The sequence below is a fragment of the Bidens hawaiensis genome, unplaced genomic scaffold, assembly GCF_021521415.1.
Source record: "Bidens hawaiensis isolate Kalapana, Puna unplaced genomic scaffold, B.hawaiensis_p1.1 tig00001685_1, whole genome shotgun sequence".
Taxonomy (NCBI): Eukaryota; Viridiplantae; Streptophyta; class Magnoliopsida; order Asterales; family Asteraceae; genus Bidens; species Bidens hawaiensis.
Window position 1 is genome coordinate 3,091,952 of NW_027491095.1, and position 21,914 is coordinate 3,113,865.

At 35.8% G+C, this 21,914-nt stretch overlaps 3 protein-coding genes and 1 pseudogene across 3 annotated transcripts; 2 read left to right on the forward strand and 2 right to left on the reverse strand.

The window, feature by feature from the left end:
• Positions 1-381: 381 nt before the first annotated feature.
• On the reverse strand, positions 382-1,082 carry LOC143592389 (uncharacterized). Its single transcript, XM_077072326.1, has 2 exons — positions 945-1,082; positions 382-879 (listed from the first exon to the last, which is right to left on the reverse strand). Exons 1-2 carry the CDS (start codon positions 1,080-1,082, stop codon positions 382-384), a joined length of 636 nt encoding a protein of 211 aa, XP_076928441.1.
• A 6,607-nt stretch (positions 1,083-7,689) lies between these two features.
• LOC143593432 (transcription initiation factor TFIID subunit 15b-like) lies at positions 7,690-12,670 on the forward strand. The gene is made up of 6 exons (XM_077073065.1): positions 7,690-8,038; positions 8,125-8,230; positions 9,004-9,706; positions 10,485-10,635; positions 10,717-10,798; positions 12,472-12,670. The coding sequence occupies exons 1-6, from the start codon at positions 7,786-7,788 to the stop codon at positions 12,590-12,592; spliced, it is 1,416 nt and encodes a 471-aa protein (XP_076929180.1). The 5' UTR covers positions 7,690-7,785; the 3' UTR covers positions 12,593-12,670.
• A 2,331-nt stretch (positions 12,671-15,001) lies between these two features.
• Positions 15,002-18,014, forward strand: LOC143591550 (gamma-interferon-responsive lysosomal thiol protein-like). The gene is made up of 5 exons (XM_077071736.1): positions 15,002-15,398; positions 15,989-16,054; positions 17,066-17,206; positions 17,278-17,370; positions 17,666-18,014. Exons 1-5 carry the CDS (start codon positions 15,162-15,164, stop codon positions 17,879-17,881), a joined length of 753 nt encoding a protein of 250 aa, XP_076927851.1. The 5' UTR covers positions 15,002-15,161; the 3' UTR covers positions 17,882-18,014.
• Positions 18,015-19,620: 1,606 nt separating this feature from the next.
• LOC143592400 (uncharacterized) lies at positions 19,621-21,628 on the reverse strand (annotated as a pseudogene).
• Positions 21,629-21,914: the final 286 nt, after the last annotated feature.

Below are 21,914 nucleotides of genomic sequence, written 5' to 3' on the forward strand. Positions count from 1 at the left end.
AAGTTTACTTTCATGATCCATATGAAGACGATCCAGTGTGGGACTCTGACTGGTCAAATGATGATTGTCATTGGAAGTAACATTGTAGTTGGTTTCTAGTATTGTTTGCATTTGAATTGTACTTTAATTTGACATGATTAAATCTATTGTAATGTTTGCATTATTTGCCTACATGCTACTAGTTTTAAAAGCATTAACCAAAATACTGTCAAACATAGCATACAAACTATCATGTCCCAAATCAAACACACATGCTACAAGTCTTAGATTGTTTCAAACACAAACCATGACATGGTACCAGAAAATTCAAAACAAAAGTCTTAAATAGTCTCAAACACACACCATCAATCTAACTCAAACACAACTTTATGGATGACATCATTATCGTTGAATCGGTGCCCTGCAAGTTCTGATGTTGTGTCCGTAACCTCCACATCTTCCACAACTTTTTTCATGCCCCAACCTGGTAAGTCTTACTCCTGCAGAAAACACTTCCTGAACCTCTTCAATCTTCCTCTTCCTGTTCTTGCTAGCTGCCAATTTCTTCTTCTCACCTAGTGCCTTCTTCCTGCTCTTCTTCGGTCTGCCAACCTGGGTATGATGTTTTGGAGGAGTTAGTATTGTTGGGCAATTTGATGGTGTCCACATATCAGGTCCTGGTATGGGCCTGATTTGGTGATTATACACCTTCTTCCAAGTGTCTAACCAGTAAGCTTCATCAACCCACTTCTCCAATGGACCGACATACATGTTGTTTTCTATCATGTTATATAGGGCTGCCACAGCATGTTTGCATGGCATACCTGTCAAGTCCCATCTCCTGCACGTGCAAGTTCTATCCCCCACATTCACCACACATTGGCTTCTCAGACTTTTAACCTATGAACATATTTGCATATTAACAAAAGATTGATTGTAATATCATAGTCAATTTGCTTTCATACCTGGTAAGTCACATCATCAACCATCATAACCGACAATTTGCTTGCTTTTGTTTGGATTTCATCCCATGCTTTTGTTGCTTGCGGTGTTAATGGGCCCCTTGCAGTGGCTTGCATCTTCTTCACAGTCACAATCCTCATGGTCATATACTCTCTAATATACTCCAAGCATGTAATGATCGGCTTGTCTCTTGCTCCAACAAGTTGCTTGTTGAAAGATTCACAAAGGTTGTTCAGCAACATATCACTTTTTGCCCTTCCTAAAAAAATGTGATATTGACCATCTTGCTGCCGGGATCTCACTAAGCCAGAGAAACATATCAAGATTTGTTTTCTTAGTCTCCTCCATTGCCATGTTGAAGTAGGGGACAGAAGTGGCCGATGCTGCCCTATAAAACAAGCCTTTATACAAATCTCCCCTCCAGATTTGCCTCAAGTTCTCATGGATGTGTCTACAACAAAACCGATGCTCTGCCCTAGGGAAAACACTCTCAACTGCTTGAATAAGTCCCTACAACAGTCAAATCACCATAATTAGTGTACATGAGTTAGCCTATTACAAAAATATCCTACGTGTACATACCTTTTGTCGGTCACTTATGAAAGTAAAATTGGCATCATGAGGCAAGTCAATATCATCTCCAAGGAGATCTAAGAACCATTTCCATGAGTATGTGCATTCGGCTTCCACTATTGCAAAGGCAACAGGATACAAGCAATTGTTACCGTCCGTCCCGACAGCAGTCAAAATCTGTCCGGGGTATTTCCCTTTCATAAAACAACCATCCAACCAACAAGGTTCTCTACCAAGCAATTTAAATCCTTTAACCAAAGCATCATAACACACATATATCCTTCTAAATTGCCTTGGTTTAAGGTTAGGGTTAGCACATGGTTCAACATCTAATTTAATGGTACTACCTGGGTTTGCTTTAAGAAGCTCATCAATATAGGATCTAAGGTGGGTGTATTGTTTGGTGTGATCACCATCCTTCCTTTGCAAGGCTATTGTCTTTACTCTTCTCATCTTGGATTCAGAAAGTTGTACTTGATGCATCTGCTAGAATTTGGCCTTCAATTCTTTGGCAGATAAGTTGGGGGTGGTTTGTAGCTCAACCTCAATCTCTTTGGCAATAGTAGGCATCGTGTACAAACCAATTGTTCTACTTCTTAGACAGTCGTGTTTTCTGGGAATGGCTTTCACACACCAATTATCCTCAACAGTTTGTCTAGAGATGTGCAGTGTCCAAGGGCAAGTGGGTTTCATTTCCCTTTTTTTTACCTTCAACTTTTCCTGACTTGACACATTTGACCCCTCACCAGCAACCAAATTAGGATTGGTCCCCAAACAAATCACCCTAAACCTTAAAGGATCATTCTTCTTGATATACAAATCTCTTCTAGCATGAATAGCATAACTATTAACCATTTCATTCAATGTTTCCTTTAATGGTATTAACTGACCAACATAAAATGGACACTCATCATCATTATTCCTTTCCTTACCCTTGAACTTTCTTAGCATACTATTCAAGACACTCAAGCGCTCATCATCAGAGCTCTCATAGGTATCCATGCAAGGATTTAAACCATCATCACTAATATGATCAGCTGCTGCTTCTACCACATCAAAATCTACAATAGCTTTATACAACCTCATGTCAACTTCTACATCCTCCAAGGGTGTTTGAAAGGCAGCCGTATACTCAGGATCACTTTCATATGATCGATCACTATCATAACTGTCATCATCTTCCTCACTAGAACTATTTTCAGCACTCTCTTCATCAACACTTTCAGCACTCACTTCATGGACACTTTCACCACTCACTTCATGAACACTTTCAAAACCAAAACCATGTACAAATCCAGATTCATACACCACAATTTCAGTACCACTAGTCATGCCATGTTCTACAAAAATCTCAACAATGTGAGTACCTATACCATCACTACCTCTAATCATATCACAAACACCTTGAAAATGATAATCTTCAACTAACGGCTTAAAACCCAAGTCCAAACTAATACACGGATGTTTGTAATGAAAACAACAAGCTGTACCACAACCATATTGTAACTTACAAAGTATTCCAAGCAACATACTTTTACAAAATTCAGAAACTTGAACTTCATCAACGTAAGTGATCTTCCCCCCTTCGTATCTTCGCTGCCCCTCGGTAGCGAAAGACCCTCCATGGAAAAGTTTTATAGTGAACGCATTTGAATAATTTTCACCTATAACAACAGTACATTCAACCCGTTAACAACAGACAAGTAAATAAAACGAAAATTTTGAACACACGGTAACACCTTACCATATAGATCGTACGGGTCACAATACTCACTGTCCGGCCTAATAGAATACGAGGTCGACATTGCGATGTGTGCAGTTAACGTTTGATTTTAACGGTGATCAGAAAAATTAGGGGTTCAATGTTCGAACGGTTGGTTTGTAATTGGGTGTTTGGGGAAAAAAACCCTAAATCGGGGGCTTTATTGAATCAGGGATGTGTAAATAGGGAATAGACTATATTACCCTTCGATATTAACGGTCAACGACGGGTCAACTGACGGTAGGAGTCAGAGGAACCCGCTGGAGAAACACAGGGGCCCAAACTTCGCAAATTCTTTATCAGGGGTAAACCCATCGAACGTGACTATAAACCATGGAGACAAAATGCAGATTTCTCTTTAGTCTATTACTCGTTGGCATGCTTTGGCTTTGGTGTTTCTAGGAAGTATGGATTGATGAAGAAGGTGGTTGATTGTGTTGATTACAGATTTACAGGTGTGCCAATCTTGTTGACACAAAGATATAGATATCAAGCAGTACCTATTGTGTTATGTGAAATTTTTTTTTTTAAACATCAAATGTGCTAGAAAGTTATTTATCTAAAACATGCAAAATGACCTGAGTTTTTTTTTCTAAAACAATGAAAAATGTTTGAACATTAAACAGCAAGTGTGTGTTACAGAAAAAAACATGAAAATATATATTTTTCTAGAACTTATGTTGTTTGTTTTTTTATACCTAAAATGATAGAGCAGCCTGTTTAGTGTCTGAGTTGAGTTTTCTTCAATGATCTCGATGCATACATAATTGGTTACAATGTAGAATTGCAAAACATATGAAGACGAAACAGTAAAATTGTCACACCTAGCTTCGGAGCATAGATATGTGACCCCAATAGTTGATACCGACTTTATAAATATATTAGAATTCATGTTACGCAACAACAAAATTGATTAAAATATTAATTTATGCATCGTTGTTTTCTAACATCGTCTATGAACTTCAAACTCTAAGAGTATGTTATTCGCCTATCCTTGTACTCTATGCATGATTACATGAAAATACTTTAAGAAACATGCTATGTGCGGGTGAAACGTCAACTAACACAATAATATTTAAAGTTCATTATTTCATAGTAAATAGGTTTGTTCACTCAATAGGGTGACGCTACTAGTAGGGTGACGCTCACCCTAAGTGCTTACCAACTCAACACACACACACAGTACTATCCCTTGAGCCATGTTGCCCAGTAGGTAGCAACAATGTTGCCAATATAGGGTATAGTTTGCGAGTCATTTTTCAATGTAATCCAAGTTTTAGGGTTGTCTACATGGAACACAAATTTATAACCACTAAGTTTGACTATTTTTTTTTCTAACATCATTGCTAATTGGAAACACATTAGAGATGTTAGTAGATCAATTAGCTAATGTGGGTGCTCCAGTTACCAACCGATGGTTGGTTCTCCAACTAACTGTCGGAGTCAACAAATCTTACAAAGGTATAGGCAGGACGATTCAACAAGTGTGCCCTCTTACGAAATTCTATGAGGCTCAGTCTAGGTTAATACCATAATAAACAAGAAAACACATCAAGCCACCAATAATGTCATTGTGGCCAGCTTGACCCTTCATGCTACTTCCCAACCGTTACTACCATCACACCCTTGAACAGGCGGCTAGAAAATCTGACCAACAACAACAACAACCCTACACTGATTTTTGCACTCAGTCTCAACGCAATATTGGTGGCGAGGGACGAGATCCTTTGAATGGGGTCACAATCAAGGATTCCATGGTTGCCTAAGGGTTTGTTTACATCTGAATGAAAATTCATTCAGACTTCAGACTGTTTGGTTCCAAACAGATCTGAATGGTTAAAATTAGGCCTGAATCATTCAGACTTATTGTTGTTGTTGAATGAGACAGATGTTCATTCAGATCTGAATGAACCAAACAGCTCTTAAGTTCACCATGCCACCATAGCAGGTCTCTTATGTTTGCTACTCGTTTTCTAAAATGACAACTAACAAATATCATCCATACAGTTTGTTTGCTGTGGGTAACATTATTGAGATCATAAATATCATTTTATAAAATTAGGACGCAAACATGTAATGTAGGTAAACTGGAAACATACATGTAATTAATTTTTTTTATCTAAAACAATTCTAGTTTTATAAATAAAACCCCGAAAAGTCCCAAAATAGGTATTAAAAAAAACAATTTCAAGTTTTAGATACATTTCTCATTATATTCCTAAAATAGGCATCGAAAGCTAGCCATGACCAATAGTTTGTGTGACGAAATGAGTAGTTTATAGAACCACTAAAAATACGCCACATAGTCATAAGCAAAGAAGACGCATGCCTCGGTAATAACGCCCACGACTACTGCATTAATGCTTTCATCGTAATAAGTAGATCTTAAATGTTTGGAAGGACGAGTAATTTACATGCTAACTGACGCGAGTAGCTGGCTCACAAAATGCATCGTCCCGATTAGTTTTACAAAAGATTAACTGGACCAAGTAGTTTGCAAGCTCAAATAGTCAATACGACCATTTTGTTACCAGTTAGCTCGTCTATACTACTTTAACAATAAAGCATAAAACCGACCAATTTAAGTGTTGAAGAGACCTATGGCTTCACATCCAACAACTATTACACAACGTACACCAGCTGGATTCTTTGTTTGAAATTTTACTTGCGAGTATATATATGTAAAAACAAAGTTATTTGAACATTCATATTTATTTGAAAAATAAAGAACAAAAACCAGCCACTCTAAAAATCGAACCCAAGGCCTATGGTTTCACATCCACCATCTTTTTCACCGCACCGATTGAATATTTGTCATAGAATTTACTTCCGCGTGTACATATTTAAAAACAAAAGAGAGAATGATAGTGGTGTACAAAAGATAATACAAGATTTACAACCTATAATGCACAAAAGATCCCAAAATTATTAATATATAGATCGAATATGTATCCAAAACTTATAATTGGTTATTTTAAAATACATATTTTGGGATATGGGTGTTCATGGTCCGGATTTCACGGTTTTTGGTCTAACCGTTAACCAAACCGTTGGTAACGGTTTTTTTATTTTTGTAAACCAAAACTGAACCGTAGAACTCCTAAACCAAACCGAACCAAACCTTTAGTGATGGTTTGGTTTCATGGTTTGGGCTTGTTGGATTTTTATATAAGATGTCCAAATTAATGCATGATATATTTTTAGTAAAGTTGTCATACATTTGATTAATTTAACAATAATAAACACGCATTAAGAAATAAGCAAAACATGAATTTAAATCACAAATTACCAAGTAAAAAAACGGTATGGATTTGGGCTCTGCCCATCTTTTTCTTAACCATCCCGGTTCAATTTTGTAATACATATCGTATATACTTTAAATTAATTATGTATAGTAATTAACTGTACATATGTATACATATAAAATATTAGGTTAGGAACCCGTGTATTACACGGGTTGGACAATAAAAACATTATAATTGATAAACTTTAAATACGTTATATGATTAAAATTACGTATTAAATATAATATTGAAAAATGAAAAGTTCATAAATCTCTAAACTACAAATAAGTTGCAAGTTTTATATATACAAATAAATTGCTACAGTTTACTAAACCATTAACAAACCATATGAAATTCGTCACTTTGACATTCTACCCAACCCGCTTATGTTTTTGATCTTGCAAATAAGGTTTTTTGGTCAAAATAACCTAGAATAATCTGATCAATTGGTTTCTACCCAACTCGCTAATGTTTCTGATCATGTTTTTATCATGGTAACATCCAAATTTGTCATTGACAAAGCGGATCTATTGCACGCAACTTGGAACAAAATATAAACCAAGAGTCAATATACTTCATGTTTGTGAGAAAAGTAAATAAGTCATTTGGGCAATCATAATCAATAAAAGAGGTGGTTTAATGAACATGACTTTATAATATAAATCAAACTTCTTTAGCTGTAATCCACAATAAGACTATATAAGGAATGGATGGGATAATGGTAGGGCTAGATAAGAAATGTTTTAAATCTTAATTAAATTTTAGTTTTAAATTAATAAATTAAATTAGAAATTAGTGTCATTTGGCAAACTATTAGATCAACTAAGAAGTTTGTGATTCAACTAACATTTTTGTTTATTATAATAGTAGATAAATATTTAAAAATATAAAATAATTAAATCACACAGTCCGATCTGATTATACACGATTGGTTTTTGTTATAAACCGTAAACCAAATCGTTCGATACGATTTGAATTTTTTGATACTGATAGATCGATAATGAAAAAAACTAACTAAAAAACCAAACCAATTACCGATTTAAACAGTTTCGAACAAAACCATGAACCCCTGGAAATTTCCCACAAAACCTTGTGTACTATAAAGTTATAAAAAGTTACAATAGTCGTCGGCCACTATAAATATGCTTAAATTCCCGTGACTCTTTCCCCTTTCATTTCACTCTATTTATATTCTATCTCAAAACACCAAACCCTAACAACCAGATGTCAGGTGGAGGTTACGGCGGTGGATACGGAGGCAGCGGTGGCGGAGGTTACGGAGCCAGTGGTGGCGGCGGCGGCGGTTACGCTGGTGGTGGAGGTGGATCTTTCGGCGGAAACCGTGGCGGAGGTGGTGGATACGGCGGTGGAGGTGGCGGCCGAGGCGGTGGCGGTGGCGGAGGGTATGAGAGTCGAGGTGGTGGTAGAGAAGGTGGTGGCGGCGGTGGTGGAGGATATGGTAATTCGCAGAATCGTGGTCGGTGAATCGGTTCGAGTTTCGGTTGTGATTGTGTTTTTGAACCGTTTAATTGAATTTTGTGTTTTTGTTGTGGTTAATTTCAGGTGGAGGTGGATATGGTGGAGGAGACCGAGGACGTGGAGGCGGTAGAGGCGGAGGCGGTGGTGGGAGAGGTGGTAGAGAAGGAGACTGGCCATGCCCTAATCCGGGGTAATTTGACCATCTTTTGAGCTTTTTTTTGCACAATTGTACCTACTAATTTGTTTATTAAGCTTTGTACTTGATTCATTTAATTGACAATTCATTAGGTTTATTTGCTTAAGTTGAAAGCTATTTTGAGTCTTGTATAAGTGTGTTATTTTAGAAATAGACTGTTTTTACAGAGGAAGTATTGTTATTCTACTAGTTCTTGTTATACTGGCAAATACACTTAGATTATCTTTTTATTTGCCATTTCGAGGGCATGCTTGGGATTGAGTTTGAAAACGATAAGTTAAAAGAGTGTTTTGACAATTACAAAAGACCTTTTCATTTCTTTTTGCTAAGGTTAAAAAGCTGTTTTTAAAAGCCACAAATCCTGGATTTTTAAAATGGCTTTTTGAAAAAGCCAATACTTTGTTTTCAAAGTCAATCCCAAACATGTTCTAAGTATCTTTCAATATGGTTATCCTTTATTTTTTTTGGCATGTTTTAATGTTCTATAATAAGTAAATTCAACAAGACATGCTAATGCATGATTCTTTTGTAATGATGTGATAATGTGTTTTAATGTCTACACAAAAGTGTGTGTTTTATTCATATATTGTTGCTGAATGCTTTCTTCTTTTTTTACCAATTCAGTTACTTTTATCGTATATGATATAGAAGATTACTTGTTTTATTTCAAGTTCTATACGTTTATGTTTATTACAAATCTCAATGTTCAGAAAGAACTTTATCAATTATTATAATTTTAAAGTTTTGTTTTAATATTGTATTTGCAGCTGTGGCAACTCGAATTTCTCTTGGAGAACTGAATGCAACAAGTGTGGCACTCCTTCTCCTGCTGGCACTGGCGGTGCTGGTGGTGACCGTAGAGGTGGTGGTGGACGCAGTGATGGCGGTAGTTACAATAGGGGCGGCAGTGGAGGAGGAGGTGGTGGTGGAGGGGGATATGGTGGTGATAGAGGATCTAGGGGTAACTATGATGGTGGAAGTGGCGGAGGAAGCAGAGGAAGTGGTGGCGGTTCTTATGGCGGCAACCAGGGTAGAGACAGCAGCGGCGGTTATGGTCAGGGTGCTGCAGCTGGATATGGTGGACCTGATAGTAGTTACCCTCAACCACCGAGCTCATATGTGGGTAATACTGGTTATGGAACTGATGCTGTTCCTCCTCCTGCAAGCTACAATGGTGGACCGACTTCATATCCACCTTCCTATGGAGGAGGTGCTGGTGGTTATGCTGGCGATCGTGGTGGGTCAACTGGTGGATACGGTGGTGGTCAACAGAACCAAGGCAGTTATGGTGGTGGTCAACAGAATCAAGGCAGTTATGGTGGTGGTCCTACTGATGAAGCATCTGCAAAGGTCAAGCAGTGTGATGAGAATTGTGATGAATCGTGTGATAATGCACGTATCTACATTTCAAATCTGCCTCCGGATGTTACTATTGATGAATTGAGAGAGCTTTTTGGAGGCATTGGACAAGTAAACATCACTTTCATATCTATTACATATTTACATTATTTAGCAATATTCTCTGTTTTTCAGTTTTATTAATGACTTTTAGGTGTGTGTAGGTTGGTTTTGGGCTCACACCTAATAAAAAACCGATTATTTTGTTTTAGTTTACGAAAACCGTCTCCTTTTTTTTTAGTTTTTGGTTTGGTTTGGTTTTGGTTATTTTACCATTTGAGCTTGAAAATTTTGGGCCGAAATTAATTAGTCAATAATAATGAATTTGGGTCTATTTTTTGTTAGTTAATGATTAATTGCTTATTATACATTTGGGCTAAACTATTTGTGGTACATTGTTTCTTAAACTGTTATATTTACTTCTTCATTCGATATAAAAAGAGGAAGTTATATAAATTAGGTTTGATTTGGTTATTTCATGTTTTAATTACACACAAAACCGAAAACGAACAGAAAATTTGGTTTTATGAGAACAAAAAACAAAACCAAACCGTTGACTTTTGTTAGGGTTTCATTATTTTGGTTTGGTCTTTCTAGTTTTAGTTAGACTCAAACCGAAACCAAACCAGTTTTTGTGTTTACGAAAACATAAAACCAAACTGTCAGTTTTTGTTTGGGTTTAGTTATTTTGGTTTTAATTACGTGCAAAACCGGAACCGAACTGAAGCTTTGGTTTTTACAAATTCTTAAAAACCAAATTGTTGGTTTATATTTGGGTTCAGTTATTTTGATTTTTTCGGTTACAGATCGGTTTTATGGTGTAACAGTTGCATGCACCTCTTGTTTATAGGTTGGGAGAATTAAGCAGAAGCGAGGTTATAAGGATCAGTGGCCTTATAACATTAAGATTTACACTGATGAACAAGGGAAGAACAAAGGAGATGCTGCTTTGGTTTATGAGGATCCTTCTGCTGCACACTCGGCTGGCGGATTTTACAACGGTGCGGCCTTTTCCTCACTTTTCTTTTAATTTTATGTTATTGTATTATATGGTTAAATTTAATTGTTATATTGCTAATCAGGTTATGATTTGAGAGGTCACAAAATTAGTGTTGGAATGGCTGAGAAATCTGCTCCAAGGCCCCCTTCTGCCTATGGTCAAGGGTATGTTGTTATTTACCTTTTTATACAATTATACATGTTATTTTACATTTCACCATATATAATTAATGTATTCATGATATTGGGGATGGGGAAAATTCAGTGTTTAGGCAATAGCTTTTGATTAGAGTGCTTCTTTCCATGCTTCCATTACTGTTTTATATGCAATCAAAGATAATGCTTTATGATAATCTTCATGTATATGACCTGGACATATAAGCATTAATTCTGTTTTTAAGATATTCTTCATGTATATGACCTGGACCTTGAAGCATTAATCCTAACCAGTTACGGGTAAAACCATGAAGACAAAGCTGTTTTTTTTTTCAACTATTGAGTTGTTAGATTGGTATTTGAATTTAAATGGGTTATGTTTATTGATATTGGTAGATAGGTTTGTCTAGTTTAATTAATGAGGGTTTTTAGTCATAGTAGGTTTGGGCTTTCGGTCTGTTTAAATAGGGTCAATTATTGCAGGTCACAGTTTGTGAGTTGTGGTTTTGATATTTTTTATTTTGAAACTGGAAAAGAGGCGAGCATTGTTTTGTTTAAGTTCGTGTGTTTATTTATTGCTTTTTGGTCGAATTCTTCGTAAGACATAAATCCTGAATCGTATATCATCATGTATATTCATGACTTGTATAGGATAAATTCGTAAGAAAATAACGGTTTATAAGCTTCAGCAAGCTATTAGGTTTATGAGGCTTCTGTTTGTTGCAAGTTGATGGCTTTAAGACTTGACCGTTTGGGTGAAAAGCTGCGAAGTGGGGAGATTTGATTAATTTTGGTGTGCAAGGTTTCAAGTCTGATTTGGGTTAGATTAAATTAAGGGCTGTTTAGTCTTTATAAGTATGGGTCAGTTTTGGTGACTAGTGAGTCTTATGTTAGGATTTATTGATTTAGATATTTGTCTCTATTTGGTTTTCCATTTGATTGGTTTTAGGGTTTCTTGTCTTTTCTATTTAAAGGGTCAATGTTTAAGTTATTTTATTATGTTCAGTTTTCTGTTTTGGTATAATAAGTTTCAATCAGTTGAATTGAAATGTTCTACAATTTTTTTTTCATCTTTTTTTCTTACTGTATTACATGTGTTCTTGTGCTAAGTTTGATCAGAATTGCCTAAAGGATACGTGTTTGGTTGTAGTGTATTATTATACTGTCTGTCAGCTCAGTTGCCTTGATTACACGCTGATGAATTATAAAAATTAACATTTTTTATCTACCATTAACATGAATGTTTCTAGTGTTCTGTTCTGTATGCTAATTCCAAACTCCCTTTTTGAGGATATGTTTTCATCATATTTGATTGGCACAAACAATTGTGTTTTCGTTATTATTTTGTTATGTTCAACAGTCTCTGGCATTATGAACATCTAGTTGTTATTTTTTAATCATTATTTTAATATCTTTCCTTTAGTCTTTTATTTCATTCATAGAAATTTAGCTGTGACAAAATGGGTGGGTTGGGCAAAGCTGGGAATGAGTTGGAAAAGATATTTTAGCACTGGTTGACATTGATTGGGTTGGTCTGGAGCATCTTTTATCATATCTTTTTTAAACATTGTACGAATAATTAGCGTGTCAGATTTAAGGAGTTTTTATGCATTAAAAATGCAAATTGGGGTACAAGAAAAAGGTTTGAAATGACTATTAATATTGCTTCTTTGTGGAAACAGTGGCGGCGGCGGTGGAAGAGGTGGCGGCTATGGTGGTGGTGGTGATAGGCGTAGAGACAACAACAGAGATGGTGGGCCAGATAGGAATTATCATGGAGGAAACCGCTCTCGTCCATACTAAGCAAGCACAATTATTTAGAGTAAAACTGTGAACGAAACGAGAAGGATTTATTGTAGTCCATTTCATTACAAGGAGGAGATCAAGTGGATGATATATGTACTCCAAATGCTTCTTTAAGGTAGGTTGGTTGAGATTTTCAGGTGAGTGTTGTTGCTTTGAATAACCAAATACAAGTAGTAGATATAAACCTTAGACCTTATATCTGTCAAAAGACCAGTATCCTGAATTGGTCGATGTAAAATTGTTTTTTTGGGCTTTTGTGGCTGACATTTGTTAACTCCATTCGTACGTGTCTACTTTTAGTATCTTGATTAGATTCTAGGTATTAAGGATTGGTACAAGATTAGATGAGCGGGTTAAGTAGCATGTCAAAAGGTAGTTGAGAAAGGTCAAAACAGGGTTGATCTGAGCGTGACAATTATGACGTGTTTTTATTAATTAATGGGGTCGTGTTGCAATCCTTAAATTATACGAGTCAAATTGGATCATTCTCTTAAAACATTAGTTAACTAGATTTGGGAGCTAACTGTAGGTTGATCCATACTTTTCTCTAATATTTAAGTACATAGATTTTTATGTTGTTTTTTTGTTAGTTTTGTGGTGAAGCTGGGAGAAAATGGAGCAATGACGATTGTTGAATGGCACGACTAACATGCCTAATCGTTTCTTTTTGACCTCATGCTGACCACTTAAACCTAGAAATGTAAACAGACTTGCATCATGTATGATTAAGTAGAACCTGGGCTTAGCAAACATAAAGTCTTCTGTTTATCAACAATTCATTTATCATTTTGTTAAGAAAAGAATTAGGTTTTTTGGGTTGGCAAACACAGCAATGTTTGTGCTCAATTCATTTAATAAACATATTGTATTTATGTTATTGTAGAATTTGCAAGTGAATTTGTCATGTTTAAAATTAGTTTAATTTATAGATTTATCTACAACTCGTATAAATGGGTTGAGTTTGCGCTAGATGCTTTTAAGTGTGTTTGAGGTTGACTTGACACGATTACTACCTCTACTAACATTGTGTTGCTCATAAACTAAAATCGTTTTGTTTTCAGCCTCTAAAGCTATAGTCGATGCTTAATCATTCATCAAGAATGGGTTGATTTATTTAAGAACTCATTTGGGTTTACTGAAAATTAAAAGGCAAATTTGCTGCTTTATTCAAATTATATATATTGTCTTTATCTTTGTTATTTTGATAGAACTTTATAATTTAAAATGAGTTTTAAGTTGACAAGCTGCGAGCACTACCAGCAAACATTGTGTCGCTGCCATTAATTGTACCGGCTTTTTAACTGCCTTTGTGTGTCGCCATCACCTGCTGGTTGCAGCTCATTTTGATACTCTTATTTTCTCTAAACCCTAGGTCCAGTTTGGTCTCAACCTTATTTGATCCGGATCAATAATATTTTTTCTATTATATAATCTGTTTGGCCTGAAAATCCCACTATATATTATCGGTTTCCTTAATAGTAATATGTTGAGATTATTATCAGGTTGTATGAGATTATTATTGGGGTTAAGAGTAACAAAATGTATGAAACGTAATGCTCAAGAATAACATGAATAAATAAAACATTGTGCCATACTTATACAACTCAATATGTAGAAATCTGAATTTGGAAAATCATTATGCTTAATTTTCCAAACCCTATCCCCTCTTTTTAAGTATATTATTAATACGAGACTGGACCTCATCACAAAACAAACCCTATCCCCTCTTTTGAAGTATTATTAATACGAAACTGGACCTCATCACAAAATAATCTAGCATGACCCAACACTTTTCTAGCTATTAACCTGGGCCATACTTATATAATTCATTATGTAGGAATCTGAATTTGGAAAATCATTATGCTTAATTTTGTAGGATTTCAATTTATTTATATAAATATATATATATAATATATATTACTTATGGGTCATCCGGGTCAAACACCGGTCCGCCCTCCCGGGTTGGTCCGACCTTTGACCCGGTAAGGTGTTCAGGTCGACGTCCGGGCCGGGTCTGAAAACATTGTTATTACGTTACCAGAATTAAAACAAAAATTTCGGTAAAACCAATCGTTGACGGTCCAGGAGTTATGGAGATGATTCAACACGAATAACCGTTTAAAGATCAAATTTAAAACAATACAAAAAAAGAGTCAATTAGATGCCGCCAAGTGGACCAATAAGGTCACTTGCGACACCAAACTTTTAATATACAATAATAAGTATATGAATTATAAGCCAGTTTAGACTTACGAGTCTAATCAAACCTATTATCTATTATGTAAAGTTTGAGCTATGAGCTTGAGCTCGAGTTCAAGATCATTTAAACTCATTCGTTCAAGCTTTCGAGCTCTAACGAGTAGATCTTGAATAACTTACAAGCGATTCGTCACGTAACATAATACATAAACTTTTAGAGAGACACTAGTAAAGATAAGCTCACCGCTTGTCATTATTCCTTTCAGTCGTTGGAGTCAGTGAATTGCATAGCACGTATTTCAATCAACCTGGCAATCTTGTCTACAAAACCACTAGAAATAAACACCCAAACTTTCAATTCACCGTGATGGATTCTCTTCTTCTAATAGTCTCCTTACTTGCATTGTCGTCGCAAATCGTCGTCGCTAATGAAGAAAAAGTGAAATTAACAGTTTACTTTGAAACTTTGTGTCCGTCTAGTGAAGATTTCATAATCAACCATCTATACAAGATATTTGATAATGGCTTTATTTCGATCGTTGATCTCAAGCTTAGTCCTTATGGAAATGCTAAGATTAGCTCTGATGGGACAATTGTTTGTCAGGTTTGTGGTTTATTCTATCATTAGCATATTGTTTTGAGTGGTTTAAAGTTTAAACATTTGTGGTGCAACGAGCCGAACCAAGCCAAGCTCGAGCTCGAGCACTTTTTCAAAAGTTTGATGTTCACTCACATATTATTTATTAATTAAGTTATTGATTTTTAACATTTCTAATTATTTTTATATATTTCAAGAAACCTTAAACGAGCCTAAGTTCGAGTAATGCCTTAAGCGAGCTAAGGTTTAAATCGAGCTAGGTTGTATAGTGTGAAACTATTACATAGTTGTCCCAAAGAGCTAAAGTTTTAAATTACACGTACAGGGCTTGTAAAGGCCCAACGAGCCTAAACGAAACGCTCTTTCCATACAAAGCTTAAGCTCGGGCTCGATAACTAATCCAGCTTCATTTAAGACTCAAGCTTGGCTCAGGCTCGATAAGGCTTGGCTCGTGTCGAACTTTTTTATTTGATCAAATTTAATTAAATTACTCCGCGAATGGCTCAACTCGTTACCCATAGTTCACTGAAACAACAAATACTGCTTGATTTGTGTAAAGATTTTCTTTTTATTATTATTTTTATTTAATGTTGCAGCATGGTGAATGGGAATGCTTGCTTAATACTGTAGAAGCTTGTGCAATTCATGCATGGCCTGATGTGGTAAGATTCAACAGTGTCTAATTTAAAACTCAAAAACGACAAACGTAGCCCAATACAGATATAACGCATTATCCTAAATACCTCATTAAACATTAAAAATAAAAACATTACTCATGTTACCCATTAGTTAGTTACACATAATAGCCAAGTTAACTATGATTTATTTATTGTTTAGCCTTGCTTTGTTTATTGCTATAACAAGTGGTGGCCTTGAGAATTCACGTATCCCAACCAAGCCGGAAAAAGTATGCCCCTCAGACTTAACAAACTAAATAATGTAAACTAGTTTTTTAATGACGATTAAAGTTATAGTAAAAAACATAACAACTAACAAAATCATGGTATTAGAATGAGTTTATCACGGCAGTGGGCTTATAACTTATAAGGCCTCCATAAAAAGTGCACCGGCCGGGCACCAACATTGCCCCTCCTGGCTAAATAACTTTTTTTTATCACAAGTATCATCAATCTTTGCTTAATACACAACTTGCCTTGCTTGCGGTGCGCACATATAATGTATATATGTGTGAACCCTCGGGTGGGCAAACGTAAAATTGCACTAATTTTGACGTTATTTTATTAATCTCGTGAAATAACGTTAAAAGTGATGGATGGTTAATCAGGCATCATGTGGTGGCGTTGATAGCCGAAAGACAGGGGTACATGCACCAATCAGCCGGCGTCCCGATGACTGAGTGCTATGTGCCTTATGTCCAAGGCTTGATGCAAAACTACTATCGAGCCGGGGGTCTCACCGGAAGCAGCCTCTCTATCCCCATGGGGTAGAGGTAAGGCTGTCTACATCTTACCCTCCTCAGACCCTGTCATAGCTTTGCTATTGGTGGGATATACTGAGTACGATGATGATGATGATGATGAAGTATCATCAATCTAGGGGGGGGGGGGTTATGTATAAGGCCCCAACTTTTAGTATTCGCATAAGGCATCTGAAATCTCAAAGACATGGCGGTTTTAGAAAGATGCTCCTTCTAACACAAATCTTTAATGCAGACCGACCACTTTCCTTTTGTCTATTGTGTGGAAAGATTAAATCATGAAGGAAAGTACACTGAGTGGGAATCATGTTTTGAGACCCTGAATTTGGATCCAAAACCTGTTGCTGATTGTTATAGTAGCGGTCTTGGACACGAGGTTCGTTTTCTTGTTAATAAGTTCTTGCTTCTTCACATGGGATTTGATTATATTATGCATTTATTATGCAGCTTGAGGTTCGATATGCAGAAGAAACAAAGGCTCTTCAACCTCCTCATGCTTATGTGCCATGGGTCGTTGTTGACGGTCAACCACTTTATGATGTGAGTGTTTTGTAAGGTTGTTCACGAACCGAGCCGAGTCGAGTCAGACCAAGCTTGGGCCCGGCTCTTTGAGCTTGATCTCGGCTCAGTTATTTAATAGAAATTTAATAAATACATCTGTAAGTCTGTATCATCTTTTTACAAAAGGAATATAATATATACATACTGGTTTCGAGCTTCAAGCGAGAGTGAGCCACGAGCTTTTTACACAGGACTAGACTAGACTGAATATTATTTTTAAAATTGTAAGCATTATTTGCAATTAGATTAATGACATTCATTTTTGTACTTGTAGGATTATGTAAATTTCATAAGTTACATATGTAAAGCTTATAAAGGTTCTAACGTGCCGCAAACTTGCCTCGGTTTATCCCACCCGATTACCGCTCCAAATGAGGCAGTAAAACCGTTCGATCATGTATGCTACAAGGAAGATGATGTCAAGTCAAAGTCAACACTGTCAGGAATCATCTCATCAATGGCAGCTTCTTGGATGACCATGTTGGCATAAGAAAGTTTATGTAAGATTAATGGCATGTTTACACACTTTTTTCCTAGTAGTTTTCATAAGCGTAACATTTGCTTCAATGTGAGATAAAATGTTATAAACTTGATGTATGAACCTAGCATGAATGATAAAAACCTCTTTAAGTTCTAAGGCAAACAAACAAATAAATTCTTGATGTTCCAATTTTTTTTTTGCCAGTTACTCTTCGCTTTTCCCGCGTTGGCCGTTATTACTTTAACTGAATAAACAAAAACGAACAACTAACCTAACATATTTTCTTGTACGTGTGCGTTTCCTAAACAAATTGCTCACAAATGCAAATAAACATAACAAACACAAATAAACGAACACATAAATGAAGTAACACGATATAAGATATTAACAACCATTTTGGATAAAATTATATATTTGAGTTTATTCTGTAAGTGTTACTAACTTATTATTCAATTGGCAATCACTTACAAATGGTAACCACTACTTGTCTAGTTGTGCAAATTAATGCTGTAATATTGGTTACAAATCGAACCTAGTTTGTGGTCTAACAATCAAAGCCAGATATTGCCAATAATAGGTTACGGTTTGTAACCTGTTTCTATGCTCCAAATCTATAATCATGAAAACCAATCAGGTTATTAACCGAACCAGTTAACCAATAACCGTTATTTACAAAAATCAAATAAAGTTAATTAAATACGAAACTGTTTAATAAACACACTTTATTAAACTAAAAAACTAATAACAAACAAACATATATGAACAAAAATGTAAAAAGACAGACAGAAAAACAGCGGCGTATACTAACTTAGGTCGGTTATAATGGTCAATAACCGATTTCTAACGGCTATATAGCCATTAGAAAACGGTCATAATGTTTAAAGTCTAATGTTAACGTTTATAACCAGTTACTAACCTATTAAAATCAACTGGTTCCGGTTAACCACCTTATAACCGTTCTAATTCAAATATGTATAACCAGTTTCTAACCATCGGTTACTAACCGGTTTCTAGCATACCAGTTATTAGTTAATAACTGGTTTTGGTTCGATTAAAGTAACGGTTATGATTTGGACCTCCAATAACTACTTCAAACTTTTGAAGAATAAACGTTAAGTCTATAAACAAAATACCTAATGGGCTAATTTGATAAGCTAATGAGCCTAAATACTTTGAAAGAACAGACTGCATCATATCCATAAAATAATAATGATAAGCTAACGGCCTAAAACCTAAAAGGTGTTCTTGTTCGTTCTTTTAATTAAATGGGCAAGAAAAGGTGTTTAAAGTCGCTCGTTTATTATATAAACGCCAAACATCGTCTTAACTTCTTGCCATGGCAGACAGGATATTAATGCATGTTGTGCTAAGGAAACATGAGCAATAAGATTTCTAAAATACTAAAAACAGCAACACGCGCGTATATTAAATACGCTAATAAAAGGGATAATTTCATATGTATTCATATAAAGTTTATAAAACATATGAAACTAATATTACCAAGATAGTTCATAACACTTGATTCCAAAACCCAAAAATCTGTGATATTCTTTTGTAATATGTCAAAAGACTGTTATATACCATGTGTACTACGGTATTCTTTTGTAATATGTAATCACTAACCAAAAACTATGCTTCCATCATGATATCGATTAACCAACTCAACCTTCAACCTTGTACGCGATGTATACTGCATTATGTCGATTTTGAAGTACCTGTTTAAAGAACTCAAATCTTAACTTTTTTGCTTATTGACTCAAATCAAATACTAGAAATAAAGGAATAAAGAAGATGTAGAGTAGAAAACTACATGGAATCAAAGCGGCTTCTAACGAAGCTGCAGCCCTGGCTCTCTTCCTTGGGTCACTAACTTCCGCGGTTTTTAATGCAGCTGCAGCCCTGGCTCTCTTCCTTGGGTCACTAACTTCCGCGGCTTCTAATGCAGCTGCAGCCCTTGCTCTCTTCTCTGCGTCGCTAATTTCCACCTGCTGCTTTACGATTTCAGCAGCCATTAAGATCTTATAATTCTCCATGACTTGACCTTGGTTGACGCTACAGTCATAAACTCTTCTCTCATGCTCAATTACAGCCCTGCAAACATAATCACAATCACAAATTAGTCGATTGTCTAATTCATACAGCGTATTAGATACGACTGATATCGAGAAACGGATTATCAAATAACTTGACGGTCTTGAATATAAAGTAAATTGTGAACAGAAGAAATGGTTAAACGAATTATCGAATAACTTGGTAAGTAAATACAGATGCAATCAAGGGTTTAAATATGCACGCGATGGTGGTTATGTCTAACTGTTTAACGATAACAAACCCATAACTGCTAACTGTAACATCAGTCATATATTAATTAACAGCCGTTAACCTACGTTAAGTACTTAACTAATAAAGCAATATATGTCTTAATGTTACATAGTACGCGACATAACGTATTTAAGTTTAGATATCAGCAAGATTCCCCGTCGACCGTTCATGTTCTACCTTATTGATCAGACTTCATAAATACATAATAACATTTAAACACCTAACTGATATTGACATAAAACCAAAACGCCTAGACCTGTAAACGAACCGAACGTTCATGAACTCTTATGTGGGAAACTCTTTTATTACAAACATGAACATATATTATGCTCATCCGTTTATGAATGTTCATTTAAATTTTATAAAAATACATAAGTAGTTATATTTATATAAATGAATATAAATAAAGTTCTTAAAGTTTTTTTTAAGGAACATAACCGTATAAACATAAAGGGGCTCGTTTAAATTATATACGTATATATATTTACTTGGTTAATTTTTATTGAAAAAAATAAATCATCGTGATCATCCACTAAAGTTTGTATTCTTGACGGGAATACGGTCTATCAGACTAAATAAAAGTATCTAACCATAAATCCTAATCCAGTAATTTAAATATATTTCAGATGAGTTGTGAGGTATTAGAGTTACACTTGTTCAGTTGTGTTCAGTAATTCAAACGAACACGAACATGCCTATTTTCTTATTAAATGAACGTATATGAATATGAAAATCTGTTCAATTATACGTTCGTGTTGGGCTAAAGTTAAATAAACAAAGATGAATTTGTCATGTTCATTTTCGTTCGATTCGTTTACAGTCCTAAAAACGCCTCGAGTATTAACTACGTTACACCCCAAACATAATCAAAATAATCGACTTAGGGTTTCAAACTATTAAAACAAATAATAATAATAATAATGATAATAATAATAATAACCACAATAATAATAATAATAATAATAATAATAATAATAATAATAATAATAATAATAATAATATTATTATTACCTTCCTCTTTCAATCTCTTTCTTTCTTCATCATTTCAATCTCCTGTTTGACCAGCGGCAACTGCTTCCACTCATCAGACTCCTCGACCTCCACCACGTCATCCTTAACCTTCTTCAGCTTCTCCTCAAGCTCCTTGTTCTCCGACGCCAACCTCCTTACCTCACCTAACGTTTTCGCCAGCTCATCATTCCACTCACCGGCCACCTTCGCCTTCGCCGCCCGATCTTCCATCGCACGCACCGCCGCCTCCCTCTCCGCCTTCACTTGCCCGGCCACCGACGAAAGGTGGCGGACCTCCTGTTGTGCGGCGGCGAGTGACTGCGAGAGAGACGCGTTGGCCGCCGTCAGACGTTGGTTTTCGGTGAATAGGAGGTGAGTTTGGTGGCGATGTAAGGCGGTGGTGGTGTTTTGGTTTCTGATCATGAATTGAGGTGGTGGAGTTGGGACTGCAGTGGCGGACCCAGGATTTTTTGCCAATGGGGTCCCATATTTTCGGTGTTCAAATTTTTCGGGTCGGTCGTTGTTCAGGTCGGTCGAGGCGAAGAACATAATAAAAAACAATATCATAATAAAACTTTCTTTTCAATCATCACTACCTGAACGGGTCAAAATGGGTCGGGTTAACACATAAACACTTTGTTTTCCCTTTCTTAAACATTTTTGAGATAGAACCTAGATCCACCCTTTCATAAGCATGTGTTGAAAACCA

What these genes read in the sequence shown, in the direction of transcription:
- LOC143593432 (XM_077073065.1), top strand. Translation starts at nt 7,786, where the DNA reads ATGTCAGGTGGAGGTTACGGCGGTGGATACGGAGGCAGCGGTGGCGGA. An exon ending in TGGCCATGCCCTAATCCGGG is followed by an intron (nt 8,231 to 9,003) that starts GTAATTTGACCA and finishes TTGTATTTGCAG; the next exon opens with CTGTGGCAACTCGAATTTCT. An exon ending in GGCTGGCGGATTTTACAACG is followed by an intron (nt 10,636 to 10,716) that starts GTGCGGCCTTTT and finishes ATTGCTAATCAG; the next exon opens with GTTATGATTTGAGAGGTCAC.
- LOC143592389 (XM_077072326.1), bottom strand. Translation starts at nt 1,082, where the DNA reads ATGAGGATTGTGACTGTGAAGAAGATGCAAGCCACTGCAAGGGGCCCA. An exon ending in TTGATGATGTGACTTACCAG is followed by an intron (nt 880 to 944) that starts GTATGAAAGCAA and finishes ATATGTTCATAG; the next exon opens with GTTAAAAGTCTGAGAAGCCA.
- LOC143591550 (XM_077071736.1), top strand. Translation starts at nt 15,162, where the DNA reads ATGGATTCTCTTCTTCTAATAGTCTCCTTACTTGCATTGTCGTCGCAA. An exon ending in ATGGGACAATTGTTTGTCAG is followed by an intron (nt 15,399 to 15,988) that starts GTTTGTGGTTTA and finishes TTAATGTTGCAG; the next exon opens with CATGGTGAATGGGAATGCTT. An exon ending in ACGGTCAACCACTTTATGAT is followed by an intron (nt 17,371 to 17,665) that starts GTGAGTGTTTTG and finishes TTGTACTTGTAG; the next exon opens with GATTATGTAAATTTCATAAG.